General features: G+C 44.1%; 1 protein-coding gene across 9 annotated transcripts in view; it reads right to left on the reverse strand.

Annotated features, from left to right (window-relative positions):
• Window positions 1–16,159, reverse strand: part of TBC1D1 (TBC1 domain family member 1) — a 231,246-nt gene that overhangs the window by 34,744 nt on the left and 180,343 nt on the right. For all 9 annotated transcript variants that reach the window (XM_027103179.1, XM_027103177.1, XM_027103180.1 and 6 more), the window contains one exon: window positions 2,815–3,000. In XM_027103179.1, the coding sequence (XP_026958980.1) occupies window positions 2,815–3,000 (186 nt within the window). The remainder of the gene's footprint in view (window positions 1–2,814; window positions 3,001–16,159) is intronic.

Genomic DNA, 16,159 nt, shown 5'->3' on the forward strand with positions numbered 1-16,159 from the left:
TCCCAGTTCTGCTCTATTAGCAACTGCCTTCACGGACAAAATGCTCTTCCAACTGCCACCATCTCCTGAAAACTTAGAAAGGGAAGGAAGGCTAAGAGGCTGGGAGTCTCAGTAATTAAATGACGCCCAAACTTGTAGAGATTTTAGAAAAACTGCACTCAATATCTAATTTTTTTTTTATAACCAACGTGTAGTACTTGTTTAACTAGGAAAATCTTTTAAAAATATCTTCAATGATAATCAATTAAAACTCAAAATTCACTGTGTTATCATTATGCCGATGTACTGTCTACAACATTAAATTATATGACTCAGTCCAATAAGCAGCATAGTGCTGACCAAAACCCATGGTTGTGGTGAGTCACCCTGCTGTCCTGCGTCAGGCTGCTCCATCATCATTTATAACGGGTGAAATGGCCTTGCAGAGGGTGCTGCAGAGGCCTGAGGGTCGGGGAGAGAGGCCATGCATTTCAGTCCCAACACCACTGAAAATTAGCTGTTTAACTTTTGAGGAAATCACAATTCAGCTTCCAATGGTCTACAATGAAGTGAAACAGATTTAGATGACGTGGTTTGATTCTTTCTTGAATGCAGTGCTCCCGGAACAGTAATAAATATTTGATCCATATATTCAAAAGCCAGGAAAAAGGCTTAACCATAGGAAGAATCTCTTCCTATATGTTCCTCTCATTTCTTTCCCAAAATGCATGCAATTCAGCCTGAATTCTTGATCAACTGCAAGCACCACTTCCAGCTGCAATTTAACCTTCCTTTAAAAGTAACTGAAAAAAAAAAAAAAAAGCGATAAAATGACTGCCTCTCTGGTGCACTCCTGGTTGGTTCTTGTCAAATCTTGCCTCTGTATTTAATGATTCTGTGCCCCCCATGCCACCCCAACAAAACTTACTACATGTTTTTAGGCCATTCATGATCAGGCTCTTATTGTTGATTAGTTTTCTCAGCAATACAGGTACTGCACACACTGACACAATGCTTCCTAAATGATATTTAGCAAGTTTATTATGCTTTCACCACCAAGATAAGCATACGTTGGACTTTACAGAGCTAAGGAGAGGAATAAATTCAAACAGTAAAAATAAGAGACCACACAGGACAGAACTCTGCTGGATGAAACAAGGAAGCAGCAAATGAGGATGCCGGCAAGGGCTAGTGAACAAGGGCAAGGTGTTCTAGGTACCTTAGGAAACGCTTCCCTGCCCATTCTAGTCTGCCTGGTCACCATTTACATGGCTTTACAAAAGCTTTGCCACTGTGGCAATCTGATCTTGTCTCATCAGTCACAGTCACGATTCCTCCCAACACTCCCAAGAAGCCAGCCAGCATCCTTCCCATTTTACAACTACGTCCTGATTTTCCATAGCTGCCATCTGCAAGAAGATGGGCCAGGGAAAGCATTAAGGTTTATGACCTACATGATGAATATAAGTGCCTTTTTACTTTTCAACAAAAACCCCCACCAACATACACATGATTATAAGCGCTGTGCTCCAAAGCTGTCATTTGGTCGATGGAACACTCAGTGATGCCATCACTATTAAATCTCTTTTAGACATCTGCTTTTAGAATCACCTTCAAGAACATACAAGAAAATGGTAGAAACACAGACTTGGAAGAAAATTTAGCATTCACTGCTCTAAACTCCCCTCACCATGGCATCCCTTTCCATAGCAGCCTCATGGGATTAGCTGTCTCTCTCAGCTTCAATACTGGGTACTGGAGAGCCCACTACACCCATAAGTAGACAATTCCAACCGCTCAACTACACTCTTATCAAAAGGTCTTATTACTTTGTACTTGACTCTTGTTTTCGGTCAAAGATGACATATTTACATGGACAATGAACCTTATTCACCAGATTTGGTGTCTTAACTTTCAGCTCTATACAAACATCACAATAAAAAATGAAGCTCTACAATCAAGGATGAGGTTAATTCCAAAATCGCTCTGGACAGGGCCACCGTGTACTACTTGTGTAGCCTCCCTTTTAAAGAGTATGTTCGGATTTCCCAACCAAAATCCTCCTTATTTTATATCCAGGCAGCTCTCTGCACTCCAAGACCCGTGCTCTTTGCAGTATACCACCCAGGGTACATACAACTCGGCTCCTTAGCTACTTTGCAAATAATATTTATTCGTTCAAATGACTATGGAAACAGGAAATGAACAGAATCTAAACTTTCAAAGTTCATGGCTTATTTTGACACTAACATAACCCTGGGCTTCCCTGAGCATTAGTTTCCTCTTCAGGCTATACCTGCCTTCTTGAGTTGTCACCAGGATTAAATGAGTGTGTCCTTATAAAACCTTGTTATCAGTACAGGTACAGCTCAGTTAACCTGAAGTCTTGGTTCTCTATTTTTCAGGTTGCCTGCCACTCACTAAAAACGCACATAGAGTGAGGTTATGAACTTTAATGATTTAGGTGGGATCAGTTCATACCTAGTACCAGGCAAAGACTATGGTTGAGGACAAAGCAGGGGGAGAGAGAGAAAGAAGAAAACAAAAAACACTTTTCAGAGAGTTAAAGCTTACATTTGAAGGATGTCTCTCAGAAGATTTAATTTAATATAATTGGCGAGATTATCATTAAATCTCTAGAAAGTGAAAAGTACTAACTTTGCTTTGGAAAAGTAACAGGTATTTAATATGCACGTGTGTATGTATGTATGTTAGAGTACCTTGCCTTTTTTTTTTTTAAAGAATAACATGCTTATGTCTGATACGCTTCACTTTAGAGTCAGGACAAATTAAATCAACATCAGGCCTGTTAAATATAAAAAGTGGCAAACCAACCTTGCAGCTTCTGGTTTTCCTTCTCCATCCTGAGGAGCAGTATCTGTTGTAGAATGGCCTTTTGCCACAGCTCTCGAAGTTCACGAGATGTCCTTTTCTTTTCCTCTGGGACAGGGCCAAAGGGTCCATCTTCACAAACTGGTTCTAGAGGAGATCGTGGGGGAAGCTCTCCCAGCTCTGAATAATCTGGGGAGGAAAAAGGGCATTTCAGAATGGTCATTTTTCTTTTTTTTCCTTTTTCTTCCTCTTTATTTTGTTTTCTTTTTTTAAGTGCAGTTGCTGTACAATATTATATAAGTTAAGGTGTATAATATAGTGATTCACAATTTTTACAATTTTTTTAAATTAATTTATTTTTTATTGGAGTATAGTTGCTTTACAGTGTTGTGTTAGTTTCTGCTCTACAGCAAAGTGAATCAGTTATACATATATATATCCCCTCTTTTTTAGATCTCCTTCCCATTTAGGTCACCACAGAGCATTGAGCAGAGTTCCCTGTGCTATACAGTAGGTTCTCATTAGTTATCTATTTTATACATATTAGTGTATATATGTCAATCCCAACCTCCCAATTCAGCCCAATCTTCCTCCCTGCCTTGGTAACCGTAAGTTTGTTTTCTAATCTGTGTGATTCACCATTTTTAAAGCTTATACTCCATTTATAGTTAATATAAAATATCGGCTACACTCCCTGTGTTGTATAATATATCCTTGTAGCTTATTTTATACATAATAGTTTGTAGCCCTATTCCTCTTCCCCCTCATTCCCCCTCCCCGCTGATAACCACTAGTTTGTTCTCTATCTGTGCGTCTGCTTCCCTTTTGTTATATTCACTTGTTTGTTGTATTTTCTGGATTCTACATAAGTGAGATCATACAGTATTTGTCTTTCTCTGTCTGACTTATTTCACTTAGCATAATGCCCTCCAAGTCCATCCGTGTTGCTGCAAATGGCAAAAATTCATTCTTTTTTATGACTGAATAGTATTCCACTGTACACATATATACCACAGCCAGAATGGTCATTTTTCAACAAAAATTTATATTTAAACATAATGTCTGATCAGAAAATTCTGCTTATTCAGATATTACACAATAGTATCACCAAATTTAAAAATCAAGTTTCAATATGCATTGAAAAAACTACACCTGAGCCACAAACATCAAACAAATTATACATCAAATAGTAATAAGCAAAAGTCGCATCAGCTGAGGAAATGTTCAAAGATATCTACTTTGTAAGGTATACTACTTTATCTTCTTCTGAGTTAATGAGTGTATTATTGATAACAACAGCAAGCATTCATACAGTGCTCTATACCAGACTGTTCTGAGGGTTTTATATATAATACTTTATTTAACACTCAACCACCCTAACATGTAGGTACTGTAACTATTCAGTTTTAAAGAGAAGCAAACTAAAGCACAGGAGTTCACGTGCCCTGCCCAATGCCACACAGCTGGAAAATCGTAGAGCCAGGGTTGGAACCCAAGCAGTCTGGCTTTTATGTACATTCTTAACCACTGTGTTGTATATAAGGCCAGGTGTTTTTAAAAAAGATTAAAACTTACTTAACAGCCAAGAGTAACTGTGACCATTAATAAATCCTCTACCAAGTGCTGGGCACCATGCCAGGTGTTTTATATGGACAGACTCATTTCATCCTGATGCCAACTCCAGAAGGCAAGTATTAGCCTGAAGAGAAAACTATGGTTCAGAGAAGCCAAGTAATTTGCCCAGGGTGAGACAATGAATAAGTTCATGCTTTCTGTAGATACCCCTACAATTTAGATATGCCTACAATTCAAATGTCTCCTATGCCATCAATTTTGAAATTTCTATTTCTTAGTTGAAATCTCTTTACAGTTCAGGAATTTGTGCCTTTCCCAACTGCAGACACTCTGCTGCTGGTACAGTGTACCAGTACCTTATGGACACGCACAGAGACCATCCCACCGGTTCACTATGAAACTAGCGAAGTTCCCACACACAAGTGGACCTCATCTGACACAGTGCATTCTTAACACATGCCGTGAAAAGCCCCGCACAGGCAACCTGAGTCTCGCAACCGCCCCACCCCGTAAGACAATACACTATCTCTTCCATTCAACATCTCCAACACAATTCCATGTTATGACTAATTTATAGAACAGTCATCACCATTGCTCTTTATCTAAAGCTGGGTTTGTTTTCCTGCTACAAAATCAAGTACAAGCTACAAAATGTTTAATTTCCTAATGTAACTTGTCCATCTTAACTCCTCTTGAAAGTACAGGACCTTTAAACAAATGATAAGCCATTAAGAATGCCTTATAATCTCTGTAAGCATTTAAATGCTTATCATCACATTTTTATTTATTTCATTATGACCCTGTTAAACAAATGAATTAAAATTCTACTTCTTTTGGAGGTAAGAAATAGACCGCTTATGCACGTTACAGGAGGATGCTCACGTGTAATGGTCAATATAAAAGCAAGAATTAAAATTGTCTATATTGTATGATCTCAATTTTATAAGTATAATGAGAGGCAGTACAGTTCTGTGACTAATAGGGTTTTTAATGCCTGGTTTTTAATCGAGACTCTGCATTTATGGATTTTGTGATCTTTAGCAAGTTGCTTAATCTCTTTGTGCCTCAATTTCCCAATCTGTTAAGTGGGAATAACAGCACCTCCCTCATAGTGGTGTTATAGGAACTGAGTTAATACATACCATACAAACCACCTAAAACAGGGTCCAACACACAGTAATACAGTGAACATTAGCTCTTATTGTTTGCTATCACATATTCACTAAGGGCACAGAAAAAAATACTGGAAGGAAACGCATCAAAATTTAGTCACTCAACATTGTAAGCTCTGAGAAGGCTAGAACCTTGTCACCTTGTCGACGGGGGTCTGTCCAACACCAAGCAGTCCCTGGCACCCAGCAGATGCTTGATAAATAATTGTTGAATAAAAGAAGAGATAGGTAGGTACTGGGATTGGTGTGCTTGCCGTTCTTCTTTGTATTTCCTGTATTTTCTAAATGTGTGATAATAAACATTTTTATAATCAAAAAATTAAAGAAAATGCAAACCTGTTCTGATTTAAATCAAAGATTAAAAAATGTTCTCTTGCAAAATACTTAGAAGACAAGTCACCCCTCACAACCTGTATACTTAGGATTACTCACTATTGAACACAATATAGTCTAAATTAATCCCTTTTGCAAAAGGAACTTTAGTCAGTATTCCTATTTAATCTTACTCTGCAGCTTGAAGTCTTCTACCTGAGCCCTTTCCCTTTATTTTGTTTTTGTTTTGTTTTCTTCTTTTACCATCTTGGCTGTTGAAAGACAGTAAACCATCACAACCACATGAGAGGTGTCAGAACCACCTCATGAGATAGGTGATGTTATCCCCTTTCTACAGCCGAAATAACTAAGGTGCAGTGAGGTTCTGTAACACGGTCAAGGTCACACCTCTGCTAAGAGTCAGAGCCACAATCTGAACCAAGGTATATTTTCCTCCAAAGTAAAAAATGCTTACCCAGTGCCTCTAACTTCCAGATGCACAAACATCACGTGGGTATCGTGCTGAAATGCAGATTTTGACTCAGTCTGAGGGGAGCCTGAGAGTCTGCATTTCCATTAAGTGCCCAGGTGATGCCACTATTGCTGGTCTCAAAACATACTCCCAACAGCGGGCTCCACATCACATTTTCACTCTTCACTCCCTCACGTAACCTTAGGCACTTATTATCATGAAAGCTCTTCATTTTCTTTCACTGTGACTGCTAGAACCCAGTCCAAATGCTGCTGTCAGCTGCCTGAATTCAGGCCTTCACACATGGTCAGAGCGCATCCCAATCTTGGTCAGGGTGCCAAGGCCCACTGCAGAATAGAAAGACGGATTAGGGGCACTGGTGTTAATTTCACCTCTGAATTAACTACATAAAGGCTAATCCACTGTAAAGGTCAGCAAATAAACCTAACAATTTACAGCAGGGTTTCTCCTTCCCAGCACTACTGACGCTTTGGGCTGGCTAATTCTTTGTCATGGGGGACTGTTCTGTGCACTGTAGCATGTTTATCCGCATCCCTGGGCACTACCTACTAGATGACAATAATACCCGCCCACGCCAGCAGCGACAATCAAAAATGCCCAGACATTGCTAAATGTCCCCTGGGGAGAAGGGGGAACAAAATCATCCCCAGTGAGAACCTGAATCAGAACAAAATACCCATCACTTACTCTCTCCTAACCCTGGGAAGGGGTAAAATACATCCCCTTTGCCCAAGTTTATTTTATGTGGTAACAATTACGGATGTTATAGTCTATAATTAACAATTTTTAAGAATATACTATCTTTTGTTCATATTAAGAGTAGCCTAGTTACAAAGTAGTTAGTGATTTACAAGAGGGGGATAGTTAAATATCTGTTTATTCCAAATGTGGCCCGGCTAATCTTATCAATGCCAAAAGACCCAGATTTGGGACAAGGCTATAGCTTTGTGATCAGTCCTCTTTCACATGTGCGTGCGCATATGTGTTTGGGGTGCAGTCTCATGAGATGTGTACTCATGTACACAGGGGGTTGAATGGAGCGGCAGGGTGAGGATTACAACATGAAAATGTTGGACAGCTGTTGACTGAGAAACTTGTTCTAATAATAAATATGTTCACTGTTTGAACTTGGATAATTCCTAAGCCATTTACACTAGTATTTGTTGAGTCTCTTATATGTACCCAGGATGTGATGTGCTCAGTGGTCTAAGAAAGGCTTTGCTGTTTCTAATAATCTCCAGAACAACAGCGGGGCTCTGGCTTCTGTCCTCGACTTCTATTCTAGCTGAGAGGCAGCCAGCTAGGGGCTCAGGTGGAAGAACGCGCCTTAGTGCAGCAGAGGCTGAGCAGGGGCCTGCCCCACCCCTCTTTGTAAACCTCTGTAAATGCGTACACCTTTTGGGTTCCAGTCCCTCGGGGCAAAATGTGAGAGGTGACATTCACCACCAACTGCCCCAACTGTGGGGACCACAGGCACCGACAGACAGCTTTATAAAGTCTGCAGAGCCACAAAACCACAGGGTTGCAGGAACAGGTCAGCCTGGGATTGGCTTTTACTATTCTGACATCTCCAGCAATGACAGGATGTAGAAGGCTTAAATTATGTAGACTCTCAGAAACAATGGCCTTCAGTGGGTTCTAAGAATTGTAAAACCAGCCATAATTCAGGGGCCCTAAGAGACAACTGCCTGCATCTAAATCACTGCTGTGACATTCTCAATAGAGTCATAAATATGACCTCTGCTGGTGGGTCAATATCGCAGATGCCGAACTGTCCTCTGACTGCTCTGTGCTGCTGTGTCCTCTCTGCACACATGTGTGTGGGGAAGAGCGTGACATCACACTGCTGGTGTGACAGGGCAGGAGGAAAAGGAACATGCCCATGGCCTCACATCTGTCCAGCCTCCGGCTCTGCAAAGTCTGGAATACAGGGCTCCTTTCCTATGTTTTCACAAGACACTGATACCAAAGTTGAACTGCAGTTCTCCTCCCTTTAAACATACAACATTAAATCACGCGGCAGGTGCCCTGTGAGAAAGAGAAGCCCCAGGAAGAAAATGAAGAGACAGATCCTTATTCTCCAATATGCCGCTTTTTTCTGTTATCCCACAACAGAGCAGGTTAAAACTCTCGCCATCCCTCCTGAAAAATCCTGGTCTCCCATGGCAGAAGAAAAAGAAAACGTTTAAAATTCCAGTTATTCTCAAACTTCCGTTTGAACGACATGAATAGACCTTGGAAACAAGAATTAAAACTGAACATTAAATCTCTGGAGAAAAGTTAACAACAGCAGGGATTAACATCTGCAGCATCTGTTGTTACCAACAGCTGAAGAAAATTTCTTAAAAAAACAAAGTAAAATGAATGTGTAGATTTAAGAAAGAAATAGGCAATCCTCGAATGAATGCCGTCAAACTGTTTACAAAGTGCAAACTTTACCTCTACTACAGCGGAACATAGATGCCAGGAGAGCAGAGATTTCTGCGGTCCCTGCCGTATCCCGTGCCTGGGAAACAGCAGAGGCACATGGAAAAGTCATAAACACACAGATTCATTTACCCGAGATCTCTCCACACTCTACTCTGACTACTTTGGATGTTTTATGGAAAATAACCCCAAAACAATAACCTTGCTATTTTTCTACAGTTGCATTATATCATGGTCTAGCTACAGGAAAACATAATTTTTAAATAATAACATTCTTTTTTTAAAAGAAATATTTCTAAGTTTTTTTCACCTGCTGCTAGAAATCCAGATATGAACACGCCACAGTCCCTCAAATTTCAAGCAGGGTGATTGGGAGAAGTACACAAGTGCTGAGAAATACAAAGAAAGTATTCTAGAAGTTCAGCAAAGAAAACGAATTTCTCCTGTGTACCAGGTCAAGGGCATAGGCCCTGGAGCCAGATACCTGCGATCAAATCCCTGCTCCACCACTCATCTAGCTACTTAACCTCAAACAGGTGGTTTGAACACCTTATACCTGTATCCTCACCTGCAAAATCTGCATTCTAGTGCCTCTCAGAGGATTAGTGTGAGCATTAATTAGGCAAACGTGGAAAAAAAGATAAGCCTGGCACATAGCAAGCATTCGATAAAATGTCAGCTATCATTCTTCTTATCAGCATCAGGTTTTAGGAACTGGTAGTTGTTCTTTAAGGACAAGTAAAATTCAGACAGGTGGAAATGACGGGCGCCATGCCTGGTAAAGGGAGCAGCATCACGGGGCATGCAGGTGAACATCAGTTACCATGCACGGACCCATTCTGCTAATGACCAGATGGTGCACGTGCAAACAGAAGAGAAGAATATGGTCAGGCCCAGACTACAGACAGCAATGACTGCCTGGTTCCTTTAGGTATTAATTAGTGGGAATCATGGAAGATTTGGGGTTTTTACAGTTTTCAAAAGAAAATGTATTTCATTTATGCATTCTTTAGCATTGGAAAGATACCCCGGTCAGCAGGGAATGGAGAGCTTGGTGGATGTGACAAGTGAAGGGCTATTATGAAACATGTGAAAAAGTGCTAGGGTTGGGGGATAAGCTCTGAAGACAGAAGAGCGAGCCTAACTCTGCCTGAGACGGGGTGCAGCGGGGTGGGGGTGGTGAGGGGATGTAATGGGGAGGCAGGCACACAAGTTTTTTTTAAGAAAACAGACAAGAAATGCAGAAACTAAAAACAGCAGCAAGAGCCCTGCAGATCTTTATCCCTATGCCCTCCCAAATTAGCCATCTGGGGTGAGTTTCCAAGGCTCAGCATGGCGAGGAGCTGTGACAACAGCTCACAGCTCGAGGGGAAGCAGGAAGGCGCAGGGCAGGGACGGGGGGTGGGGGGAAGCCCAGGGAGGAGAGCCAGACAGAGGCACGGAGAAGATGACTGAAGGGAAGGCGTACAGCGGGCGCTCCTGGGGAGCCGGAGGGGGGGGGGGTGGGGGGGGGGCCGACATTGGCCCCCGCTTCCTCCCTCCCTCCGGGGCTGAGCTGGGAGTACAGGCAAGAAGCACCCCCGTGGGGGGAGGTAGTGCCTGGGAAAGTCAAGGCCTACATAAGCCTGAAAAGAACCAAGAAAAGGCTGTAGACACATGAAGTTTTATTTAGTGCACTGGATAAAATTATCCCTTGAGAGGGACTTCCCTGGTGGTCCAGTGGGTAAGACTCCACCCTCCTAAAGTAGGGGGCCTGGGTTTGATCCCTGGTAGGGGAACCAGATCCCACATGCATGCTGCAACCAAGAGCCCGCATGCTGCAACTAAAGATCCCGCGCGCCACAGTGAAGACCCCTGGCAGCCAAAATAAATTTAAAAAAAAAATTATCCTTTGAAATGAATGGCATTTGTTTTCACATCTGCAAAGGGGATAATATTGTACTTTTTGGGAGGGCCGAAGGTCAGGGCTCTCGTTTCTTGATGAAAGACAATAAAACTATAAAGAGGAACAAACAGTCAGCCTCAGTCGGCATACGAAATGCTGATCTTCGTCATAGTTCGATCTCCTCTATTACCACTTATAGAACCTTGAATTTCAAATTGTGGTTCCTGCAGTTTTATGAGACACGTTGAGGTGGAAAAGAGCCGCCACCACCAAAGGCCCTTGGGTCAGGGCCACCAGGACAGGTGAGGGGGTGAGTCCAGGACCCAGGGGACCCCCCTGCTCACTCTCCTTCCGTCCCCTGGCCTGTGAGGGAAATCGTCAGCACCCACAGGAGCACGGAGACGCAGGGCTGAAAGGGGCACTAGAAGAGGACTCAGCTCAACCCCCCTTCCCTTCCCAATGGGGAAAGGGAGGCTCAAATAGCTCACCCCGAGCGCTTACTCTGTGCCAGGCAGCGTGCTTCACAAGTAGCCACACATCTCACCCTCACCACCGCCCAGTAAGTGAGGACTGTTGTGACAGCCTCGGTGACCAAGGCCTGAGACGTGGAGCTGGTTTGCTGGTGGAGCCGGACTGGCTCATCCCAGTGCCTCGGGGCGACGGGAATGAACACAGAAGAGGGGAAGAAGGCCCTCATTCCACCTGTGCTGCCACTTAGCAACCTGGAACGCAGCATGGCCCTGCCCGCTCCGTGCCTCGGCCTCCTCATCCAGAGGCCACAGTCGAGGACAGCATCCACCTGCCACAGCTCTGATGCAGGGATTAAATGAGAACCCTTGAGAGCGCTGACAGCAGCGCTCGACCAGGGGTACTCGACCAGGGGTATGTGCTGAACTGCTCTTATCCTCATTATTCTATTTTAATCTAAACCTGGCAAAATCTTTGTGCTGTTTAGACTTCTCCACAGTCAGACTGGGGCTGGGGATAAAAAAGAAAACTGGTTTACTGAAGGACACTGGGGAAGACAGACATGTACTCTCTATGAAGAAAATAACAGTGTTGTCCTGGTCACCACCTTAGTGTGTCCAGGACCTGTGGTCACAAGAGGCAGGAAGCACTGGAAGGGCCCAGCCACTCTTACAGCGGCTGGGCTGTCCTTCTGGCCTTTCTTTGTGTGGCTGACTTCCTCCTCCAGAGCTCAGCTCCAAGGTTACGTCTGGGAAGTCTCCTCCTGTCACTCCCTGCCCGGCCCTTTATGCTCCCTCAGCACCGTGCAAACCTCAGCCGAGCCTCTAAGAGCCTGAGAACGGCATCCCTGGGGCTGACCATCACTGCCCTGAGCACAGACAATAACGCCAGAGCAGCTCAGAGAAGCAGGAGGTCAGGGCAGCCCTGGAGCATCTGGGAAAGGTGAAGCAGAAGGGAGAGAAGTCGAGGGGGACAGTCTAGGCGAAGGGAACAAGGAAAAACAGGCACCGAAGGAGGAAGAAACAAGTGACGCCCCCACGTGGCACACAATTCCAGGCCCAAGTGACCGGGGCTCAGCTCTTTCCGACAGTTTTATTCTCAAGTTCATGAAAAACTATTTTAAAACTTTACATAAACTTTACATACGTCTATCTATATGGAGATATGTGGATATCTGACATTTAGGTAGATACACAACGTTTTATATATAAAGCTTTATAGAACACATTACACATGAAGGTGTTGATCACCTCTCGGACCAAACAATCATTTAGTTCATCCCGAGAACAATGATGAAATGAAACCAACTTCTGTCCCCCAAGGGGACAGCTGAGTAGGCCACCATGACAGGGGTGACAGTGTGACAAGTGGCAGGACAGGAGCCCACAAGGGTGGGCCAAAGTAAGTGCAGAGGGCCATGATGGAAGACCCACCTGTAGGAGAGGTGACCCTAGTCTGCCCCTTCCATGGGGAGTGGGCAAGGGGCAGCGGTGGAGGGACTGGTCACGTCGTAAGTCCTGCAGCGCACCCAGGAAGGCCACCCTCTGTGAAGGGAGGGAATTAAAACAGCCCATCGTGGTGAGTTCCTGGGGAGTTTCGAGCAGTTCCACACGACCCTGGGAAAGTGCGGGTGGGGTGAGGTGGGGGGAGAGCACGCAGAGAGTGAGAAACGAGTCTGGTCAGACAGTGAAGGCCTCCTGTGCGAGTGAAGCAAGACTGCCATCCTACAGAAGCTCTAGAGAAGAGGTGAAAAAATGACCAGTCAGTAAGTTCTGTTTCCAAGAGCCCGAGAGCGTTAACCACGTGGCGATCTGCCCCAGCTGCTACCTCAGCCCTTCGATCTCATCCATGTGGATTCTTTTTAAAGGGGTCAGACCACCCACCATGCGTCACCTACACGATTGACTCTCCATGACGACAGCTGCTGGCCAAGCCCACCCTGCTTGGACCTCGCTGTGGGTGTCGAGGGTGAGATGTCTTCCTGACCCCACTGCCCACACCAGCACATGGGATCACCATCACCAGAACCCAGGCCACGGGTTCAGTCCACGGGAGTTGTTCTCAAAGTGAGGTATGCAGACCAGTAACATCCGTATCACCTGGTCACTTGTCAGCACTGCAAATTCTTGGCCTCGCCTTAGACCTACTAGATCACAAACTCTGGGGCGGGACCCGGTATCCTGGGTTTTCGAGGATTGGAACACTTACTTTAGTATAACCTAGTAAGTTATACTATTTAGGTTTACCTTAATTGGTGGTTTCACATTATATAACACTTGGGAACAGGGATCCTTTTTAAATAAATTATTTCAAATTAATTCAGCAATGACTCCATCCATTATAGATGATCTGACCATTAAATTAAAATTTTAAATGCAACATACCTTGCTTTTCAAACACTAGCCAAATCTTGTTTTTCTCTTTGTCGAAGGCAACTGTTTAAACTAAAATTAATACCATTTCTTAAGAAATGCATTCAGAAAATGGTCCCTCCCTGCTGACCCAGATAGACTACCCACACTGTTACAGTGATAATAAATTTCCTTCCAGAAAACTTCCAGATATGAACATAAATAGTCAGAAACATAGACCCAGGAGTCACTCAACACAAACAGAAAAATACACTACTAAAAGCTAAGATCACGATTTCTCAGCTTGTGTTCTTTAACCATCTGCAGAAAAGCAACTCATCTGTTTACCGCATGGCTTCCAGGACCTCCTGGCCTCCCAGCAGGACAGGCCCAGGCACCCCATCTGCGCGCAAGGTTTGCGCGGTCTCAGGGGCTTTTCTGTGCCTCAGTTCTACTGGGCAGGTGAAAAGAAGCCTACAGAGGAAACCATCGTTCTCACCCTCAAATCCCCCTGGACCACAGCACAGGGTGTTAGGCGGGTCACAGTGCGGCCTGGTGAGAGTGACGTGGCTGCACTACGGAGCGCTGGCTTCCAAACTGTATCCCAGGATGCTCTGTTAGCAAAGGCCACACGGGGGGCCAGGAGAGAGGCGGGGGGCAGAGCGGGCTTAGCTGAGGCCGCTAAAACAACATACCATCAACTGGGTGGCTTAAACAACAAACATTCGTTTCTCACAGTTCTGGAGGATTCTGGAGGGAGTCCAGAATCAGGGCACCTGCACGGTCAGGTGCTTGGGGAAGGCCCTCTCTCCGGTCTGCTGCACCCTCACATGGCAGAGAAATAACTCTGGTCTCTTCCTTCTTCTTCTTATTATTTTTTTGGTCTCCTTATCAGGAAGGAAGACACTAATCCCATCATACACTAATCCCATATACACATCATACAATCCCATCTACACTCATGGCCTCATCTAAACTTAGTTACCTCGCCAAGGGGGTCCCACCTCCAAATACCAACACACAGGGTATTAGGGCTTCAACATATGAATTTAGGGGAGACATAAACACTCAGTCCACAGCAGGAGCAAATGTGGTTCTAAATTACTCCTCCACTCCATTTCAGCATAGCAGGTCTGAGTTAATGTTTTACAGGGCCTCTGTAAAGTCTCCTTAAAAAAGAGGTCAGTAGCTAAGAAAAAAGTGAAAAGGTTTGAGAGCACAAGGCTTTATTATGACCTAAAGGAATAGGCTGGTCTTTTGACTCTTGGTGGATTGACAAAATGCAGATTTATGTTTTTAAGGGGGAGGGGAGACCCAGAGACCAGAACAAGGGATTTGCTTGAACTTGCCATCTGTGTCATGAACGTGGCTACTGGTCTGTGTTGCCATGTGGCTTCTATTATAAGCCGGGTCCTGGACTGGACTTAGAAGTGGACTGTCACCTAGGCTACCTTTTATCCTGCTTCCTCACCTTGCCTACTTCCTTGTCAATGCAGGACCTGATCTACCCTGCTGCACGAAGCAGATCTGGAATGCTTCTTCCAACCAACAAGCTGCAGGGCACCACCTGGGCACACACTCAACAAACACGTGCTTCCAAGCCCTCAGACGATCTCGGAGTGTATGCCAGTGCCTGTTTTATGAGCCCACCTTCCAATTAAAATCGCTTGAACAACCCATAAGACGATGCAGAAAAAAAGAACAACAACTCCATAGACTCAAGACATGAGACAAACACAGGTTTTCAATAAAAGATCAGAGAAAATACATTCAAGGCAAGAAAGCATTAAGGTTTTGTGAAAGAATCAAGAGCCAAGACATAGTTTCTGTCACACATTTATAATATAGATGGATAGATTTTGTGTATTTAATTTGTACTTAATACTTATAAAGCTTGGGGTGGAGAAGGATCCCTTTATCCTGACAAAGTTATAACCCCCAAATCATTAAGGCTTATGCCACAAAACAGCACTGCATCAACATAAGACAATAAGAGAAATCCTCCGGGGAGTTTAAAAGGCTCTTCCCCTTGGCAGCCACAGCTTTCCAATTCAAACCTGAACTTGGCTATAGTCATACTCAGCAGTTCCCATCCTTTTTTCTCCCTCGGTATGTATCTGTCTCCCTGACTACACTTCATGCTCCTGTATCAACATTAAATCCACTTTCATATCAATTCCTTGTACAGCACTCTGTGTACAACTCGGCACTCAGAATCTCTGCATGCTAATTAAATGACACACGCTAAACCTCCTTCGTCCTGTCACTGGCAGGGGATGGATCCTGTAAGTTAATTTTGGACTTTCGCTGAAAACAACATTATTGTCCTTGACGACAGGATGCCAAAGACTGAGGTATAGAGAGAGCCGTTCTGCGAGGCACAAGCAGCAGCCGCTGCAGCCACGGAGGCCTGAGAGTCGACTCAGGGGCAGTGGAGGAGCCAGCCATGGAAGGAGAGAGGAGGCCGAGAGCGGCCTGCACGGCGTCCAGTCTCAGAGGGACCGGTAAGACGGTAAGATGCTGATTTTCAAGAAGGGAAGCCCTATTTTTTACCCTCCAGCTCAGACGAGGGTTTTCAGGTATGGTGACTGGTTTTTTTCTTTCCCCATGAAAAGAGTAATATTTTAACTGATTTGCAGAGAAATTAGAGACACTAAAAATGTGA

Source organism: Aethalodelphis obliquidens, unplaced genomic scaffold, assembly GCF_003676395.1.
Source record: "Aethalodelphis obliquidens isolate GAN/ISIS:26980383/991018 unplaced genomic scaffold, ASM367639v1 scaffold6, whole genome shotgun sequence".
Taxonomy (NCBI): Eukaryota; Metazoa; Chordata; class Mammalia; order Artiodactyla; family Delphinidae; genus Aethalodelphis; species Aethalodelphis obliquidens.